The sequence below is a fragment of the Oncorhynchus kisutch genome, linkage group LG2, assembly GCF_002021735.2.
Source record: "Oncorhynchus kisutch isolate 150728-3 linkage group LG2, Okis_V2, whole genome shotgun sequence".
NCBI lineage: Eukaryota > Metazoa > Chordata > Actinopteri > Salmoniformes > Salmonidae > Oncorhynchus > Oncorhynchus kisutch.
The window spans coordinates 50,564,460-50,582,059 of NC_034175.2; the positions used below are offsets into that span (position 1 = coordinate 50,564,460).

A 17,600-nucleotide genomic window follows, 5' to 3' on the forward strand; every position below is an offset into this window, starting at 1 on the left:
GAAGCTGGACTGGCGAGTGTTATCCAGGTTAAAAAAAACGAACAATGACTAAATAGCTTGTAGCTAGTTAGCTGGTTAGCTTCTGGAGGTTCTTGAGTGTGTTCTAAAAATAAATAAAAAATAATAGCGATTCCGTATCACATTGGGTGAGGCAGGTTTCCGGAAGGTATAAACAAATTAAAAGTCAAAAGAGATAGAAAGTAAATATGGGTCCGGTGGGCGTTTGGGACGCGGCGATTAAGGCGGTTAGCAGGCCTGTGCTAACAAGCTAACAGTTTGTAGGCCCGGGCTAGACAAGGTAGCAGTTAGCGGACCGGAGCTGGACAAGCTAGCAGTTAGCAGGCCGAATTAGCAAGCAGGGAGATAGCGAGGGCTAGAGAGTTAGCCTTTGGGGGACGTCGCGATGGGGTGAGTCTGTTTATTCCTCTTCATGCGGTGACATCGATAGACCAGTCGTGGGCCCGGGTATTGTAGCTCAGGAGTATGCTACGGTGGTAGCGCAGGCCGGGCTAGCTTCAAGCTAAGTGGGTGGAAACGCTAGCCAGGGGTAATCATCCGGGGTTGCGGTTTAGCTAGATAGCTAGTTGTGAAGATCCAGCGTATTTGGAAGCTTAGGTTTAGCAAAATGTTTTTAAAGGGATAGCTATGTAAAAAACGAAAAATATGTAAAAAACGAAAAATATGTAAAAAACGAAAAATAAACAAAATATAAACAAAATATACAGGGACACGACACGACAGGACGACTTACTGCTACGCCATCTTGGATCAAGATAGAGTTCACAAAAACAAGGACAAAAAAGCAAAGCAAATGGCTCTGTCCTTACTGTGGAATGCAATCAATCACTTATCCAAGAGTGATTTCACAATAAAGCAATGCATCTTGATACATTTTCCCACATTGTTGTGTTGTCGGAGCCTTCACCATTCTCGTTTTCTTTCTTTTGTCTTTTGTTTCTTCTCTCAGTAAGTTTCGCCAGCTTTTTTCTTGCTTGTGTCTCAGCAGTGCCCCTCTCTTTTTTATGTCCTCTTATAGAAACGGAAGACCCAAACGCTGTCCTTTGCTTGTACAAGACGGAGAACGAGTGTGTGATGAAGTTCATGTACTCTGAACACGCCAACGGCATGTCAGTCCTCACCGCGCTCAAAGAGCCAGGTCAGTACTGCTACAGAAAACATGGACATAACATATCAGCCAGCTGCTTCTCTTCACATTCAAAGAAATGGAGGATAAAACAATAACAGAGAAGGTCATGTGTTGTAGTATGAAATAGTGTATACCATGTCTGTCTGTTATTATCTGGAGAGTGTCAGTCTAGGCCTCTTTTGGACATGCACTCTATTTGACAATTAGGTTATGATAGATTTATATGTGTTTGTGTAAATGAGGCCTGTTTTTTAACAGCTATTCTGTATGATTGTTTGACTCTTTCTTTCTTACATCTCCCTTTGTCTATATTCCTATCTCTCTCTTTCTCTTATGTATATATATACACTGCTCAAAAAAATAAAGGGAACACTTAAACAACACAATGTAACTCCAAGTCAATCACACTTCTGTGAAATCAAACTGTCCACTTAGGAAACAACACTGATTGACAATAAATTTCACATGCTGTTGTGCAAATGGAATAGACAACAGGTGGAAATTATAGGCAATTAGCAAGACACCCCCAATAAAGGAGTGGTTCTGCAGGTGGTGACCACAGACCACTTCTCAGTTCCTATGCTTCCTGGCTGATGTTTTGGTCACTTTTGAATGCTGGCGGTGCTTTCACTCTAGTGGTAGCATGAGATGGAGTCTACAACCCACACAAGTGGCTCAGGTAGTGCAGCTCATCCAGGATGGCACATCAATGCGAGCTGTGGCAAGAAGGTTTGCTGTAGCTGTCAGCGTAGTGTCCAGAGCATGGAGGCGCTACCAGGAGACAGGCCAGTACATCAGGAGACGTGGAGGAGGCCGTAGGAGGGCAACAACCCAGCAGCAGGACCGCTACCTCCGCCTTTGTGCAAGGAGGAGCAGGAGGAGCACTGCCAGAGCCCTGCAAAATGACCTCCAGCAGGCCACAAATGTGCATGTGTCTGTTTGACCGTTTGAGCAGACTCCATGAGGGTGGTATGAGGGCCCGACGTCCACAGGTGGGGGTTGTGCTTACAGCCCAACACCGTGCAGGACGTTTGGCATTTGCCAGAGAACACCAAGATTGGCAAATTCGCCACTGGCGCCCTGTGCTCTTCACAGATGAAAGCAGGTTCACACTGAGCACATGTGACAGACGTGACAGAGTCTGGAGACGCCGTGGAGAACGTTATGCTGCCTGCAATATCCTCCAGCATGACCGGTTTGGCGGTGGGTCAGTCATGGTGTGGGGTGGCATTTCTTTGGGGGGCCGCGCAGCCCTCCATGTGCTCGCCAGAGGTAGCCTGACTGCCATTAGGTACCGAGATGAGATCCTCAGACCCCTTATTCTAATTTATCAATCATTTTTTGAGCAGTGTATATAAATACATATATATATACATACACACACACACACACACTGAACAAAAATATAAACGCAACAATTTTATAGGTTTCACTGAGTGTAACGGCTCTCTTCTATCTCCTCCTCTGATGAAGAGGTAGAACAAGGATCGGACCAAAATGCAGCGTGATGATGATTCATTATATATTTTAATGAAGGAAAACCTATACATACAGAAACTACAACACTAACGAAATGAAAGTATGAAAACCGAAACAGCCCTATCTGGTGCAAACACAAAGACAGGAACACTCACCCACGAAAACACTCACAGAATATGGCTGCCTAAATATGGTTCCCAATCAGAGACAACGATAATCACCTGACTCTGATTGAGAACCGCCTCAGGCAGCCATAGACTACGTAGACACCCCACAAAACCCCTAAGACAAAAACACACCACAATAACCCATGTCACACCCTGGCCTGACCAAATAATTAAAGAAAACACAAAATACTAAGACCAAGGCGTGACAGAACCCCCCCCCCCCCCCCCCCCCCCTAAGGTGCGGACTCCCGGACGCACCTCAAAACCATAGGGAGGGTCCGGGTGGGCGTCTGTCCATGGTGGCGGCTCCGGCTCGGGACGTGGACCCCACTCCATAAATGTCATAGTTCCTCCCCCTCGCGTCCTGGGATAATCCACCCTCGCCGCCGACCATGGCCTAATAGTCCTCACCCAGAACCCCACTGGACTGAGGGGCAGCTCGTGACTGAGGGGCAGCTCGTGACTGAGGGGCAGCTCGTGACTGAGGGGCAGCTCGGGACTGAGGGGCAGCTCGGGACTGAGGGGCAGCTCGTGACTGAGGGGCAGCTCGTGACTGAGGGGCAGCTCGGGACTGAGGGGTAGCTCGGGACTGAGGGGTAGCTCGGGACTGAGGGGTAGCTCGGGACTGAGGGGCAGCTCGGGACTGAGGGGAAGCCCGGGACTGAGGGGAAGCCCGGGACTGAGGGGAAGCCCGGGACTGAGGGGAAGCCCGGGACTGAGGGGAAGCCCAGTACTGAGGGGAAGCCCAGTACTGAGGGGAAGCCCAGTACTGAGAGGAAGCCCAGTACTGAGAGGAAGCCCAGTACTGAGATGAAGCTCAGGCAGGTAGTTGGCTCCGGCAGATCCTGGCTGGCTGGCGGATCTGGAAGAGTCTGGCTGACTGGCAGATCTGGAAGATCATGGCTGACTGGCAGATCTGGAAGAATCTGGTTGACTGGCAGATCTGGAAGAATCTGGTTGACTGGCAGATCTGGAAGAATCTGGTTGACTGGCAGATCTGGAAGATCATGGCTGACTGGCGGATCTAGCTGCTCTGGCTGCTCCATGCAGACTGGCAGCTCTGGCTGCTCCATGCAGACTGGCAGCTTTGGCTGCTCCGTGCAGACTGGCAGCTCTATGCAGACTGACAGCTCTGGCTGCTCCATGCAAACTGGCAGCTCTGGCTGCTCCATGCAGACTGGCAGCTTTGGCTGCTCCATGCAGACTGGCAGCTCTATGCAGACTGACAGCTCTGGCTGCTCCATGCAAACTGGCAGCTCTGGCTGCTCCATGCAGACTGGCAGCTTTGGCTGCTCCATGCAGACTGGCAGCTCTATGCAGATTGACAGCTCAGGCTGCTCCATGCAGATTGACAGCTCAGGCTGCTCCATGCAGACTGACAGCTCAGGCTGCTCCATGCAGACTGACAGCTCAGGCTGCTCCATGCAGACTGACAGCTCAGGCTGCTCCATGCACTCTGGCAGCTCAGGCTGCTCCGAACAGGCAGGAGGCTCCGGCAGCGCTGTAGAGGAGGAAGGCTCTGGAAGCGCTGAACAGGCGGGAGACTCCGACAGCGCAGGAGAGGAGGAAAACGCTGGCTGCGCTGAACAGGCGGGAGGCTCCGACAGCGCTAGAGGGAAGGAAGGCTCTGGCTGTGCTGAACAGGCGAGGCGCACTGAAGGCCTGGTGCGTGGTGCTGGAACTGGTGGTACTGGATCGAGGACACGCCCAGGAAGCCTGGTGCGGGGAGCTGCCACCGGCGGACTGGTGTTTGGAGGTGGCTCTGGATAGACCGGACCGTGCAGGCGCACTGGAGCTCTTGAGCACCGAGCCTGCCCAACCTTACCTGGCTCGATGCCCACTCTAGCCCGGCCAAGACGAAGAGCTGGTATGAACCGCACCGGGCTATGCACCCGCACTGGAAACACTGTGCGCTCCATAGCATAACACGGTGCCTGCCCGGTCTCTCTAGCCCCCCGGTAAGCACAGGGAGTTTGCGCAGGTCTCCTACCTGGCATAGCCATACTCCCTGTGAGCCCCCCCCCCCCAAGAAATTTTTGGGGCCGACTCTCAGGCTTCCATCCGCGTCGCCGTGCTGCCTCCTCATACCAGCGCCTCACCGCTTTCGTCGCCTCCAGTTCTTCCTTGGGGCGGCGATATTCTCCAGGCTGAGCCCAGGGTCCTTTACCGTCCAGTTCCTCCTCCCATGTCCATTTCTCCAGGTGGTGCAACCTCTCCCACTGCAGCTGCTGCTGCTCCTGCTGCTGCTGTTGCCTGTTACCACGCCACTTGGTCCGGGTGTGGTGGGTGATTCTGTAACGGCTCTCTTCTATCTCCTCTGATGAAGAGGTAGAACAAGGATCGGACCAAAATGCAGCGTGATGATGATTCATTATATATTTTAATGAAGGAAAACCTATACATACAGAAACTACAACACTAACGAAATGAAAGTATGAAAACCGAAACAGCCCTATCTGGTGCAAACACAAAGACAGGAACAATCACCCACGAAAACACTCACAGAATATGGCTGCCTAAATATGGTTCCCAATCAGAGACAACGATAATCACCTGACTCTGATTGAGAACCGCCTCAGGCAGCCATAGACTACGTAGACACCCCACAAAACCCCTAAGACAAAAACACACCACAATAACCCATGTCACACACTGGCCTGACCAAATAATTAAAGAAAACACAAAATACTAAGACCAAGGCGTGACACTGAGTTAGTTTATATAAGGAAATCAGTCAATTTAAATTAATCCATTAACTAGGACTGTCTAGGAATGTATGGATTTCGCATGACTGGGAATACAGATATGCATCTGTTTTTCACAGATACCTTAAAAAAAGAAAGTAGGGGCGTGGATCAGAGAACCAGTCAGTATCTGGTATGACCACCATTTGCCTTATGCCGCACAACACATCTCCTTAGCATAGAGGCTGTTGATTGTGGCCTGTGGATCCAGAGCATCCCAAACATGCTCAATGGGTGACATAGTGAATATGCAGTTCATTCAAGAACTGGGACATTTTTGGCTTCCAGGAATTGTGTACAGTTCCATGGGTCTGTGCATTATCATGCTGAAACATGGATGCATGGCAACGGGCCTCAGGATCTCGTCACAGTAACTGCATTCAAATTGCCATCGATAAAATGCAATTGTGTTCGTTGTCCGTACTTTATGCCTGCGCATACCATAACCCCACATCCACCATAGACCACTCTTATGGCGGCTAATGGTAGAGAAATTAACATTCTATTCTATGGAAACAGCTCTGGTGGACATTCCTTAAAATCTTGGATTATCTTGGCAAAGGAGAAATGCTTACTAACGGAGATGTAAACAATTTGTGCACAACATTTGAGAGAAATAAGCCTTTTGTGCGTATGGAACGTTTCTGTGATCTTTTATTTCAACTCATGAAACATGGGACCAACACTTTGACCATGGTGTTTATATTTTTGTTCAGTGTATATGTCTCTTTATATATTTCTCCTATCTATATCTTTGTGTATTTTCTTAGTTCCTGTGTATATCTGCTTTTTAATAATCTTTGTTTGTCTCCCCTCCCGTCTCCAGAGTGTGGCGCAGCGCCGGATGCCATGACGGTCCTCCTGGCAGTGGTGGGCAGTATCCTGCTGGTGGGCATTGTGCTGCTAGCCATCTGGAAGCTTGTCATCACCGTGCACGACCGACGGGAGTTTGCCCGCTTCCAGAGCGCACGCTGCCGCGCACGTTACGAGATGGTGAGGAGGATGACTATCCTATTTATAACAGTGATTTACAGTGCCTTCAGAAAGTTGACTTTTTCAACATTTTGTTGTTACAGCCTGAATATAAATCTTTTTGATGTCACTGGCCTACACACTGTCAACGTGGAATTATGTTTTTCGAAATGTTTACGAATGAATAAAAAATGAAAAGCAGAGATGTGTTGAGTCAGTAGTATTCAACCCCTTTTGTTATGGCAAGCCTAAATAAGTTCAGGAGTAAAAATGTGCTTAACAAGTCACATAAGTTGCATGAACTCTTTGTGCATTAATAGTGTTTAAATAAATAAAAATATGACTACCTCATCTCTCTACCCCACACATATAATTATCTGTAAGGTCCCTCAGTCAAACAGTGAATTTCAAACAGAATTAAACCACAAAGACCAGGGAGTGTTTTCCAATGCCTTGCAAAAAAAGAAAGCAGACCTTGAATATCCCTTTGAGTATTATTAATTACACTTTGGATGGTGTATCAATACACCCATTCACTCCAAAGATACAGGCGTCCTTCCTAACTCCATTGCCGGAGGCCAATTGTGACTTTAAAACAGTTGAAGAGTTTAATGGCAGTGATTGTAGTTACTCCACAAAACTAACCTAAATGGCAAGAGTGAAAAGGATGCATGTACATAATGAAAATATAGGCACTAAAGTAATGCTGCATAGAAATTAACTTCATGTCCTGAATGCAAAGTGTTTTTTAATGGAAAATCCAACACATCACGGAGAACCACTCTTCATATTTTCAAGCATGGTGGTGGCTGCATCATGCTATGGGTTTGCTTGTCATCAGCAAGGACTATGAGTTTTTTGGGGGGGCGGGGATAAAAATTAACTAAATAGATCTAAGCACAGGCAAAATCCCAGAGGAAAACCTGGTTCACTCTGCTTTCCACCAGACACTGGGAGATTAATTCACCTTTCAGCAGGACAGTAACCTAAAACACAAGGCCAAATATACACTGGTGTTGCTTACCAAGACGACATTGAATGTTCCCGAGTGGCCTAGCACCAGTTTTGACTTAAATCAGCTTAAATCTATGGCAAGACTTGAAAATGGGTGTCTCGCAATGATCAATAACCAACTTAACAGAGCTTGAAGAATTTGAAAAGGAATAATGGGCAAATATTGTACAATCCTGGTGTGCAAAGCTCGAGACTTACTCAGACTCACAGCTGTAATCACTGCATAGTGTGGTTTTACCTTGCATTGATTCAGGGGTGTGAATACTGATGTGAATGAAATATATCTGTATTTAATTTTCAATAAATTATCAACAAAAATCTAAAAACATGTTTTCACATTGTCGTTAGGGGGTATTGTGTGTAGATAAATGGGTGAGAAAATACATCCATTTTGAATTCAGGCTGTAACACAACAAAATGTGGAATAAGTCAAAGGGGGGTATGAATATTTTCAGAAGGCACTGCACATATAAACAGGTTGAATTCATATGTGACTGAGCCACATTTGATATGGGAGTCAATGAGGACTATTACACCATCTATCAAATGAAAGGCTGTGTGAATTGCTGTGATGCCTGTTTTGGGACAAGAGTAGGCCTATATAAGTGATGAGACTTGCATGTCTGCGAAGGATAGGATATAAGCACATCCCATTTGAAATGCCAAGTTGTGGAATGTAATTGTTGTCTTTCATCTCATTGTGGTATACATCTAATGTACTTTTGGAACAGTTTCCATGTATCATAACACTGAAGCCATATGTGTGAACTGGGGAAGGAACAAATATGTTTTTCAAAGTTTTATTACCCACGTGCACAGGATACAACAGGTGTAAAACAGTACAGTGACATTCTTACCTTGAGAGCTATTTCCCAACAATGTAGTAATACTAATAATATAAACTCAGCAAAAAAATAAATGTCCCTTTTTCAGGACCCTGTTTTCAAAGATAATTTATAAAAATCTAAATAACTTCATAGATCTTCATTGTAAAGGTTTTAAACTCTGTTTCCCATGCTTGTTCAATGAACCATAAACAATTAAGAACATACACCTGTGGAACGGTCGTTAAGACACTAACAGCTTACAGACGCATGGCAATTAAGGTCACAGTTATGAAAACTTAGGACATTAAAGAGGCCTTTCTACTGACGCTGAAAAACACCAAAAGAAATATGCCCAGGATCCCTGCTCATCTGTGTGAATGTGCCTTAGGAATGCTGCAAGGAGGCATGATGTAAATGTGGCCAGGGAAATCATTTGCAATGCCCCTACTGTGAGAGGCCTAAGACAGCGCTACAGGGAGACAGCACAGACAGCTGATTGTCCTCACAGTGACAGACCACGTGTAACAACACCTGCACAGGATCGGTACATTTGAACATCACACCTGCGGGACAGGTACAGGATGGCAACAACTGCCCGAGTTACACCAGGAACACAATCCCTCCATCAGTGCTCATACTGTCCGCAATAGGCTGAGAGAGGCTGGACTGAGTGCTTGTAGGCCTGTTGTAAGGCAGGTCCTCACCAGACATCACTGGAAACGACGTCACCTATTGGCACAAACCCACCATCGCTGGACCAGGCAGGACTGGCAAAAAGTGCTCTTCACTGACGAGTCGCGGTTTTGTCTCACTAGGGGTGATGGTCGGATTCACTTTTATCGTCGAAGGAGTGAGCGTTACACTGAGGCTTGTACTCTGGAGTGGGATCGATTTGGAGGTGGAGGGCCCGTCATGGTCTGGGGCGGTGTGTCACAGCATCATCGGACTGAGCTTGTCATTGCAGGCAAGCTCAATGCTGTGCGTTACAGGGAAGACATCCTCCTCCCTCATGTGGTACCCTTCTTGCAGGCTCATCCTGACATACCTCCAGCATGACAATGCCACCAGCCATACTGCTCATTCTGTGCGTGATTTCCTGCAAGACAGGAATGTCAGTGTTCTGCCATGGCCAGCGAAGAGCCCGGATCTTAATCCCATTGAGCACATAGGCCTAATATTGTATGATTCATTCTACATTTTTTTCCCATCTTTTTTTCCTAACAATAGGTTAAATTGTCTTCATTCAGTTACAAATGTAACAGTCCTGGTTGAACCCCATATGCAGGTGCAGGAAGCCTAGTGGTTAGAGCGTTGGGCCTGTAAACAAAAGGTTGCTAGTTCAAATCCCCGAGCTGACGAGGTAAAAATCTGTCCTTCTGCCCCTGAACAAGTAGTTACTAGGACTTCATTGTGAATAATATATTGTTCTTAACTGACTTGGCCAGTTAAATAAAAAAGTTACAATGTAGCGTATGTGCTTATGCGCAAAATAGAAAAAGCATAGGATATTTGTATGCCGATAAAACAGCTCTGCTTTGCTTGGTAAGTAATATTGACCAAATAAGTAGTTTTTACCCTCGTTGCATCAGATATGTATTCTGCTGAGACAAGTTTTAAACACTTTAATGGTCAAATCAAATTGCTGAAACTGACAGCGCTTCAAACTAAAAAATTCTGTCGGAGGTAGAGATGCGCTTGAGTCTCGTTTGACTCCGCCCAGCGTTGTCCGGGTTTGGCCGGGTTAATCCGTTCAAAACTATCTTTAACCAGAGATTCATTTTTTTTTCAAATAGTGTAAAACTATTTGGTGGAATATGCTTTGAATTATTATATATTTTTTGTCTTGAAGACTACGTTAGTTTTCTTTGAGTCTAGTGTTCCATAAGTCTACATGTTCATTTACAGGGCACCACAAAAACTAAACCAAGTGTCTCACTCACTCAATTGCGTTTGACCTTGCCCTCTACACACGCTCCCTTTAGGCCTACAGAAATAAATCTCTATAAAAACGTATCTGAGGGATACACAATCGACATTCCTTGACAAATCATGACAGTTTTATCCCACATTCAAAATGGACTGGTTGATCGAAGTAGGACAATATGTATTCCATCAATGAGCGGCAGTTTTGGAGTAATTGTGTCCTGTTTTTCCCCCGCTTAAGCTACTTTGCGAACTGCTAATGACATTTTTAGAATTGGTTATCCTAGGCTATAACCCCCCCCCCCCCAAACATAGATGGGTTCCACACTGAAAATATGGATTAATTTAGTTCGATGAAGACAGAGCATATTTTGATCAGAATCCTTAAGCCTACTCAACAAACAGATGATGTGGCTGTAATTCATCACCATGCAGTGTTCAATGTGGAATTGACCTTTTTTTTTGAAAATTCCAAAGAATAGGCAGAATAAACTAAATTGAACGTATGTCTATCGAAAAGAAGACAGATTTTGGTTTGTAACCCTGAAACAATTGTCTTTCAACTCGCCAAATTGAGCCCCATTTCAAATGACCACTGAGAATAACTGTTCAAGACAGGATATGCACATCACTTAGCACTGGTAACTTTTTTTCATTTGGAAATGTATTCTGTTATATTACATGTTTTTTTACTACAAAATAGGTGTCTTGTCTGTGATAAGGGCTTGCGAAATAACATTTGTCTTGTCTGCTAAATGAACAAAACAATGCTATTCTATTGCACAGCCATAGGCTTCTGCAAGCAAGCGCCACTGCTGAGGTTACTATCTTTTTGAAGATTGTGTTCCACAATATAATATAACCAGTTGGTATTACGGTTTCAATAAATCAAACTTAAATGGCACTTGTTTTTTTATTGACTGTATGTATGTATGGGGCAATTGGGATTTATTCTCTGTAATGGTTATGATTAATTAGGCATTGTTGCGCACTGATGGAATATAGATAAGTGTGCACTTTCTTGTCTGGCCTTCTGTTCATTCTGTGTTCAATTTCATTTATTGTGGCACAATCTAAGAAAAATAGTTGCATTCTGTTCATAAATATGTATTCCGCCTGTGAAGCAACTGCAGGAAATTGTTGGAAAAAAGTAAGCATTTTAAAATGTTTAATTCCATTTTTTTTATTTACCCTCGCTTTCAGACGACGTCAGGCACCCATGTAGTAGGATATACACTGTACATGGAAACAGGGCTGAAAAGTGACCAGTAGCAGGATAAATATATAAATACTAATGGCAATCAATAATCAATGGACAGCAGTGTAATGGAGTAATAAATCAAATCAATAATTTAGCAGCAAGGTAGGTTGTTTCTGAGTGGGTAGGGTCCTGTGGATGGGCATAGAGTTAGTGTGGATAGTCTGTGGGAGAGCAGTAATTGTTAGCTATTTAACAGTTTCGTGGTCAGGGGATAGAAGCTGTTTAGGAGTCTGTTTATCTGAGCCTTGATGCACTGGTACCGCCTGCCGGACGGGTGCATGGAGAACAGTTCATGTCTCACTAGCTGGAGTCTTTGGCAATTTTTTTGACCTTTGTCAGACACCGTCTGGCATGTACGTCCTGGATGACTGGGAGCTCACCCCCAGTGATGTGCTTGGCCGTCCGCAACACACTCTGTAGGGCCTTCCGTTTGCGGTGGTACCGTTGCCATACCAGACGGCGACACAACCAGTCAGGATGCTCTCAATGGTGCAGCTGTAACATTTCCTGATGATCTGAGTGGCCATGCCAAATCATTTCAGCCTTCTGAGGGAGAAGAGGCGTTGATGTGCCTTCTTCACGACTGTTCTGGTATGAGAGGACCATTTTAAGTCCTCAGTGATGTGGACACCCAGGAACTTCGGCCCCGTCGATGTGGAGGGGGGTGTGCTCCACCCCCCTGTTTCCTGTAGTCCACAATCGGCTCCTTGGTCTTGCTGACGTTGAGAGAGCGGTGGTTGTCCTGGCACCACACTGCCAGTTCTGACCACCTCCTTGTAGGCTGTCTCATTGACGTTGGTGATCAGGCCTACCACTGTCATGTTGTCAGCAAACTTGATGGCGTTGGAGTCGTGCACGGCCACATAGGGATTAAACAGGGAGTACAGGAGGGGCTTAAGCACACACCTCTAGGGGGCCCCCACGTGTTGAGGGTCAGCGTGACAGAGGTGTTGTTGCCTACTTTCACCACCAGGGAGCGTCCCATCAGGAACTCCAGGATTCAGGTGTTCAGTCCCAGGGTCCCGTACTTGGTGATGAGATTGTCGAATGCTGAGCTGTAGTCGATGAACAGCATTCTCATATAGGTATTCCAGGTGAGAGAGAGCAGTGTGGAGTGCATCGTCTGTGTGGAGTGTGGAGATTGCATCGTTTGTAGATGCCAATGACTGAAACGAATTGCACAAATCACTGAAGTTGGAGACTTATCTCCCTCACTAACTTTAAGCATCAGCTATCTGATCACTGCATCTGTACACAGCCCATCTGTAAATAGCCCATCCAATCTACCTACCTCATCCCTATATTGTTTTTATTTAATCTTTGCTCTTTTGCACACCAGTATTTCTACTTGCCCATCATCATTTGCACATCTATCACTCCTGTGTTAATTTGCTAAATTGTAATTACTTCTCCACTATGGCCTATTTATTGCCTTACCTCCTTACGCCATTTGCATACACTGTATATAGATTTTTTTGTTCTATTGTGTTATTGACTGCATGTTTGTTTATTCCATGTGTAACTCTGTTTGTGTCGCACTGCTTTCCTTTATCTTGGCCAGGTCGCAGTTGTAAATGAGAACGTGTTCTCAACTGGCCTACCTGGTTAAATAAAGGTATGGTGTTGTGTGCCATGACCAGCCTTTCAAAGCACTTCATGATTACAGATGTTAGTGCACCAGGAAAGGGTGGTAGTAACCATCAGGAATGATGGTGGTCAGCTTTAGACGTGAGGATTACAGACTGTGACAAGGAGAGGTTGAAAATGACATTGAAGATGCCTGCCAGCTGGTCTGCACATGCTCTGAGAACACACCCTGGAATACCGTGTTGACCAGATTAAAAACTTTACTTCGGCCTTGGAGAGCGAGATCACCAAGTCCTCTGGGACGGCGGGGGCCCTTGTGCATGGCTCTGTGGTGTTTTTGTTGACGCGTGCATAAAATGCATTGTCTTTTTCTGGTAGAGAGGCATTGTTGGAAAGATCACGGAAGGTTGAAAGTCATGCGTCCTCCGATACACAACCCAACCAAGCCGCACTGCTTCTTAACACAGCGTGCATCCAACCCGGAAGCCAGCCGCACCAATGCGCCGGAGGAAACACCGTGCACCTGGCCACCTTGGTTAGCGCACACTGCGCCCAGCCCGCCACAGGAGTCGCTGGTGCGCGATGAGACAAGGACACCCCTACCAACCAAGCCCTCCCTAACCCGGTGACACTAGGCCAATTGTGCGTCTCCCTACGGACCTCCCGGTCGTGGCCGGTTACGACAGAGCCTGGGCGCGATCCCAGGGACTCTGATGGCACAGCTGGCGCTGCAGTACAGCGCCCTTAACCACTGCGCCACCCGGGAGGCCCTGTAGTGGGAATTCTTGTTCGTGTCTTCAACCATAGCTTCGGAGTTGGCTGCGAAGCTCTGTGCGGTAGCTCTGTATGATATGCTCTATATGATATGCTCTATATGACCACTTAAATGTGATCAGTGTGAAGAGCCTAACTTGAAGCATCTGCTGGAACAAAAACAATGTGTTGAACCATCATGTTGGACCACATAGCTGTCAGTTAGTGACTGTCAGTTAGTGTCAGTTAGTGACAGTCAGTGACTGTTCCAACATTCTGAGGCTGTGGCCTAAATGTCCATCCTGCCTCAACATGTGCACGTTGATGAACTGACCAATTTTTCAAACTTTGTTACTCTCTCCCCTTTTCTCTCTCTCGCTCTTTCATCTCTCTCTCCAGGCCTCCAACCCCCTCTACAAGCAGCCCATCTCCAGCCACCCAATAGAGACAGACTTCATTATGTATGGCAAGTCTTACAACGGAGCAGCCCACTGACCACCTCCCCATGGGGGTGTTGGTGGTGCGGGGGCACGGCAGGACCGGTCCAAGTAGAGAACCAGGAGGGGTGGGAAATGATTAAATAAACTTAACCATCTATCTGATCTGCCAAGGATTGTTTCTGGGGACTGTGGCCTTTTTTTTCTCTCTGACTGAGGAGAAACAAAGTGACCAACTACCATGAAGTAATGAGATGTGACTTAAAGCTCTAGGCAGCTCTGTATGATTTACTGATGTCAGTAGAATACAGCCCAGAGGACAAGCAACAACATTCTCCTGGTCTGGAAATTGTTTAAAGAGGACAGAGACAATAATCTGTGCTCCTCTGAGTCATCTCTCTAGCTAACAAGCGGATGTTATATAAGCAGAATGAACTATGTAGACAGAACAATGAAACCCTATCTGTCACTGACAATTTGTGTTAAATTGCCAACTTCACAACACAAACCAGGGTTTCCCAAACTCTGTCCTCACGACCCCAAAGGGTGCACATTTTGTTTTTTTGTCCTAGCACTACACAGCTGATTCAAATAATCAACTAATTATCTATCTTTGATAATTTGAATCAGCTGTGTAGTGTTAAGGAAAAATACTAAATGTGTTCCACTTGGGGTTCCGAGGACCGAATTTGGGAAACGCTGTCATAAACCATAACATCTCCTTCACATAAACAGCAATACACATTGTACAGACAGCCAAGGCATCGACTTATATTTGTATGTATATATTTTTTTTACTCTTAAAAATGCCTATCCTGACACTCACTATGCATCCTCCTTCATAACAAATGGAAATATGAATTAATGTACATCAGCAGGAGATTTTCAGGTTTATGAGATAATAACATCACATTTTTTTTGTGGACTTTGGCGTCATGGTACTAACATTAAAAGAGCAATAGTTTTCTTACCCTTGTTTCACACAATATATTATATTATTAGGAGAGGCTCAAAGTGACTAGGAATCTCCATCTATTCTCATTGTGTTTCTATTATTGTTGTTACACTATATATGCACTTCTTTCTCTAGTCTTGATCTATTGTTTGTGCTGTGTCAGCACCTATTGTCATTGCCAAACAAATAGATACATTTGGATACAGCACAAACGGATCTGGGACCAGGCTACTATTCAGTATGACTGCAATAACCCTGCTCTCTGTCATGGCTACATTACTTGCACTGTGAGTGTGGGTGGGCGGAGCGACGGGGAACGTATCTAAGCTGTGTTGACATGGGACATAACTCTCTCCCTCACCCATTCCAACAGGAAGAAGCAGGCTAAAACATATCACTGGAGTTATGAAAGGGCTACAGTATGAGATGGGAGGGAATACTTCTCATTAAATGTGTTCCATGGCCTTTTTTTGTGATGGTGAGCTAGGCTTGAGAGAGTGCGAGAGAGAGCGGGAGACGATGGACGAAAAAAGTGTGCGCACTAACTTTTATGGATGTGTGTGTGCCAAACGCAATAAGAATCATATAAAAATAATCTGCTTACTTGTGTGTCTTGGCACCATGTGAGGAAATGCATGAGCCCAGACCTTTCCTGTACAGCATTGATAATTCACCATTAGAAACCAATAGATTTACAACACTACTGCGTGTATATGTCATTCTGCACACAGAGCAGGTATTCACGAAACAGCAATAAATGGATGACTTAAAAGCAAATATATCCCATTTATTTGACTTTTACTCCCATGGTGATCCTCTTGCAATTTTTGCCCCACCCTGTCTAGACTCCTCAACCTTTTATTTGTTTTACCTATGCATAGTTTCACCTGTTTCACCATTAAACTATACTTCCTAGCAGCAGCACATTTCCAAATAACAAAAATAAACAGCCAGTGTTGGAGGGTGACTGAAGGTTAAGAGGCATGAATGAAATAAACTGTGAGTGTTGGAGGGTGACTGAAGGTTAAGAGAGACATGAATGAAATGAACTGAGTGTTGGAGGGTGACAATGTTAAGAGTGACATGAATGAATTGGGGGTCTGTCTTTGGCTTAGACCTCAGGTGCCAGGGAAGCTGTGCATGTGTTCAAACACATCTGTTCTCACTCTCAACCAATAAGCAGCAGTCTACTGCCCTCGTACAGAAACACAGAGTAAAGGTGGTCTTGTCTCCCTTTACACCTTGGTTTCTGCTGTCGCCCATGACAACCCTCACCATGTGCTTCTCTCCCTAGCTAACACAGATTTGTATTTTAGCTGCTAAATTAGTTGCATAAATTCAGAATTTTTTTCAGAGATGAAATGAACTGCAAATAAGACTCATAGAAGCACTAACAACCCAAAGTAATGTCAATAAACATTATGTGTACACCCTATTTGTTATTCAGTTTTCCGAGAACTTGATGGTTCACATGAGCTGGAAAATGCATTCTATTTCCCTGCTAACTTCATAGTTTGGAAGATCCCAAGTATACAGGGAAGAGGGTGGAACTAACGCTGGGATTTGGAACATGTCTATGGGACTGGAGGGGCTGTTATTTCAGCCTGAAGTGAGGTCATAAACCCCCCCCCCCCCCTTGGTGTTTTGGTGGGGGCCTCATCCCCCGCAAGGCAGGGCCCAGCCTCAGTCCAGGTTTCAGCTGTAGGGAAAAAGTAGGTTAGTGTGTTCGTTTATTATCTCTGCCTGCTGAACAGGGACACAGGGCACAGTTAAAATGGAAGCTCTAGGGACTTCCAGTACGGTAAGTGCACTTGTTTGTTGAACAGTAAAGGAAATAATGCCGAAGGCTTCAGAAAGATCAGGCCCAATCAGCAGGTAGCCTCTGTGGACTGGAAATCTAGCCTCGTTAACACAATCAATACTTTAATTAAGCACAATCGAGCTGGCCCCGGAGTGTGATGTAGCCTGACTGTGGGTCTGGAGGGGTATAATGAGGGGCAATGAATGGGTCGTTGAAAAGAGAAGTCAATGGTAATAGGACCAATACATCAGTGACTCCTGATAGATGCCATTCACTCCTCAGTGCACATGATTGGGAAATGCATGCTGGATAAGATGTTAGATGTAAACGGCACTCGGGTGGGGGGGGGGGGGGGGGGGGGGGGTGTATTTTACAATGTTATTGTGAGCAGGGAGGGAGCTCCTACAATAGTGTAGATAAGTAGATAAGCTTGGAAATCTGTGTGTGTGTGTGTATTTTGGAAGAGGGTAGCAGACTAATGGTGTGAAAGTGTGTCTTCCATGCACCCATTCCCTTACCTCTCATCACACTTT

The 17,600-nt window shown here is 45.5% G+C and overlaps 1 protein-coding gene across 1 annotated transcript in view; it reads left to right on the plus strand.

The window, feature by feature from the left end:
• Positions 1 to 16,701, plus strand: part of LOC109904443 (integrin beta-5-like) — a 93,565-nt gene extending 76,864 nt beyond the window's left edge. The window contains 3 exon segments of the mRNA XM_031796948.1: positions 1,037 to 1,156; positions 6,364 to 6,530; positions 14,274 to 16,701. Coding sequence (XP_031652808.1) covers positions 1,037 to 1,156; positions 6,364 to 6,530; positions 14,274 to 14,369 — 383 coding nt within the window. The 3' untranslated portion in view covers positions 14,370 to 16,701.
• Positions 16,702 to 17,600: the final 899 nt, after the last annotated feature.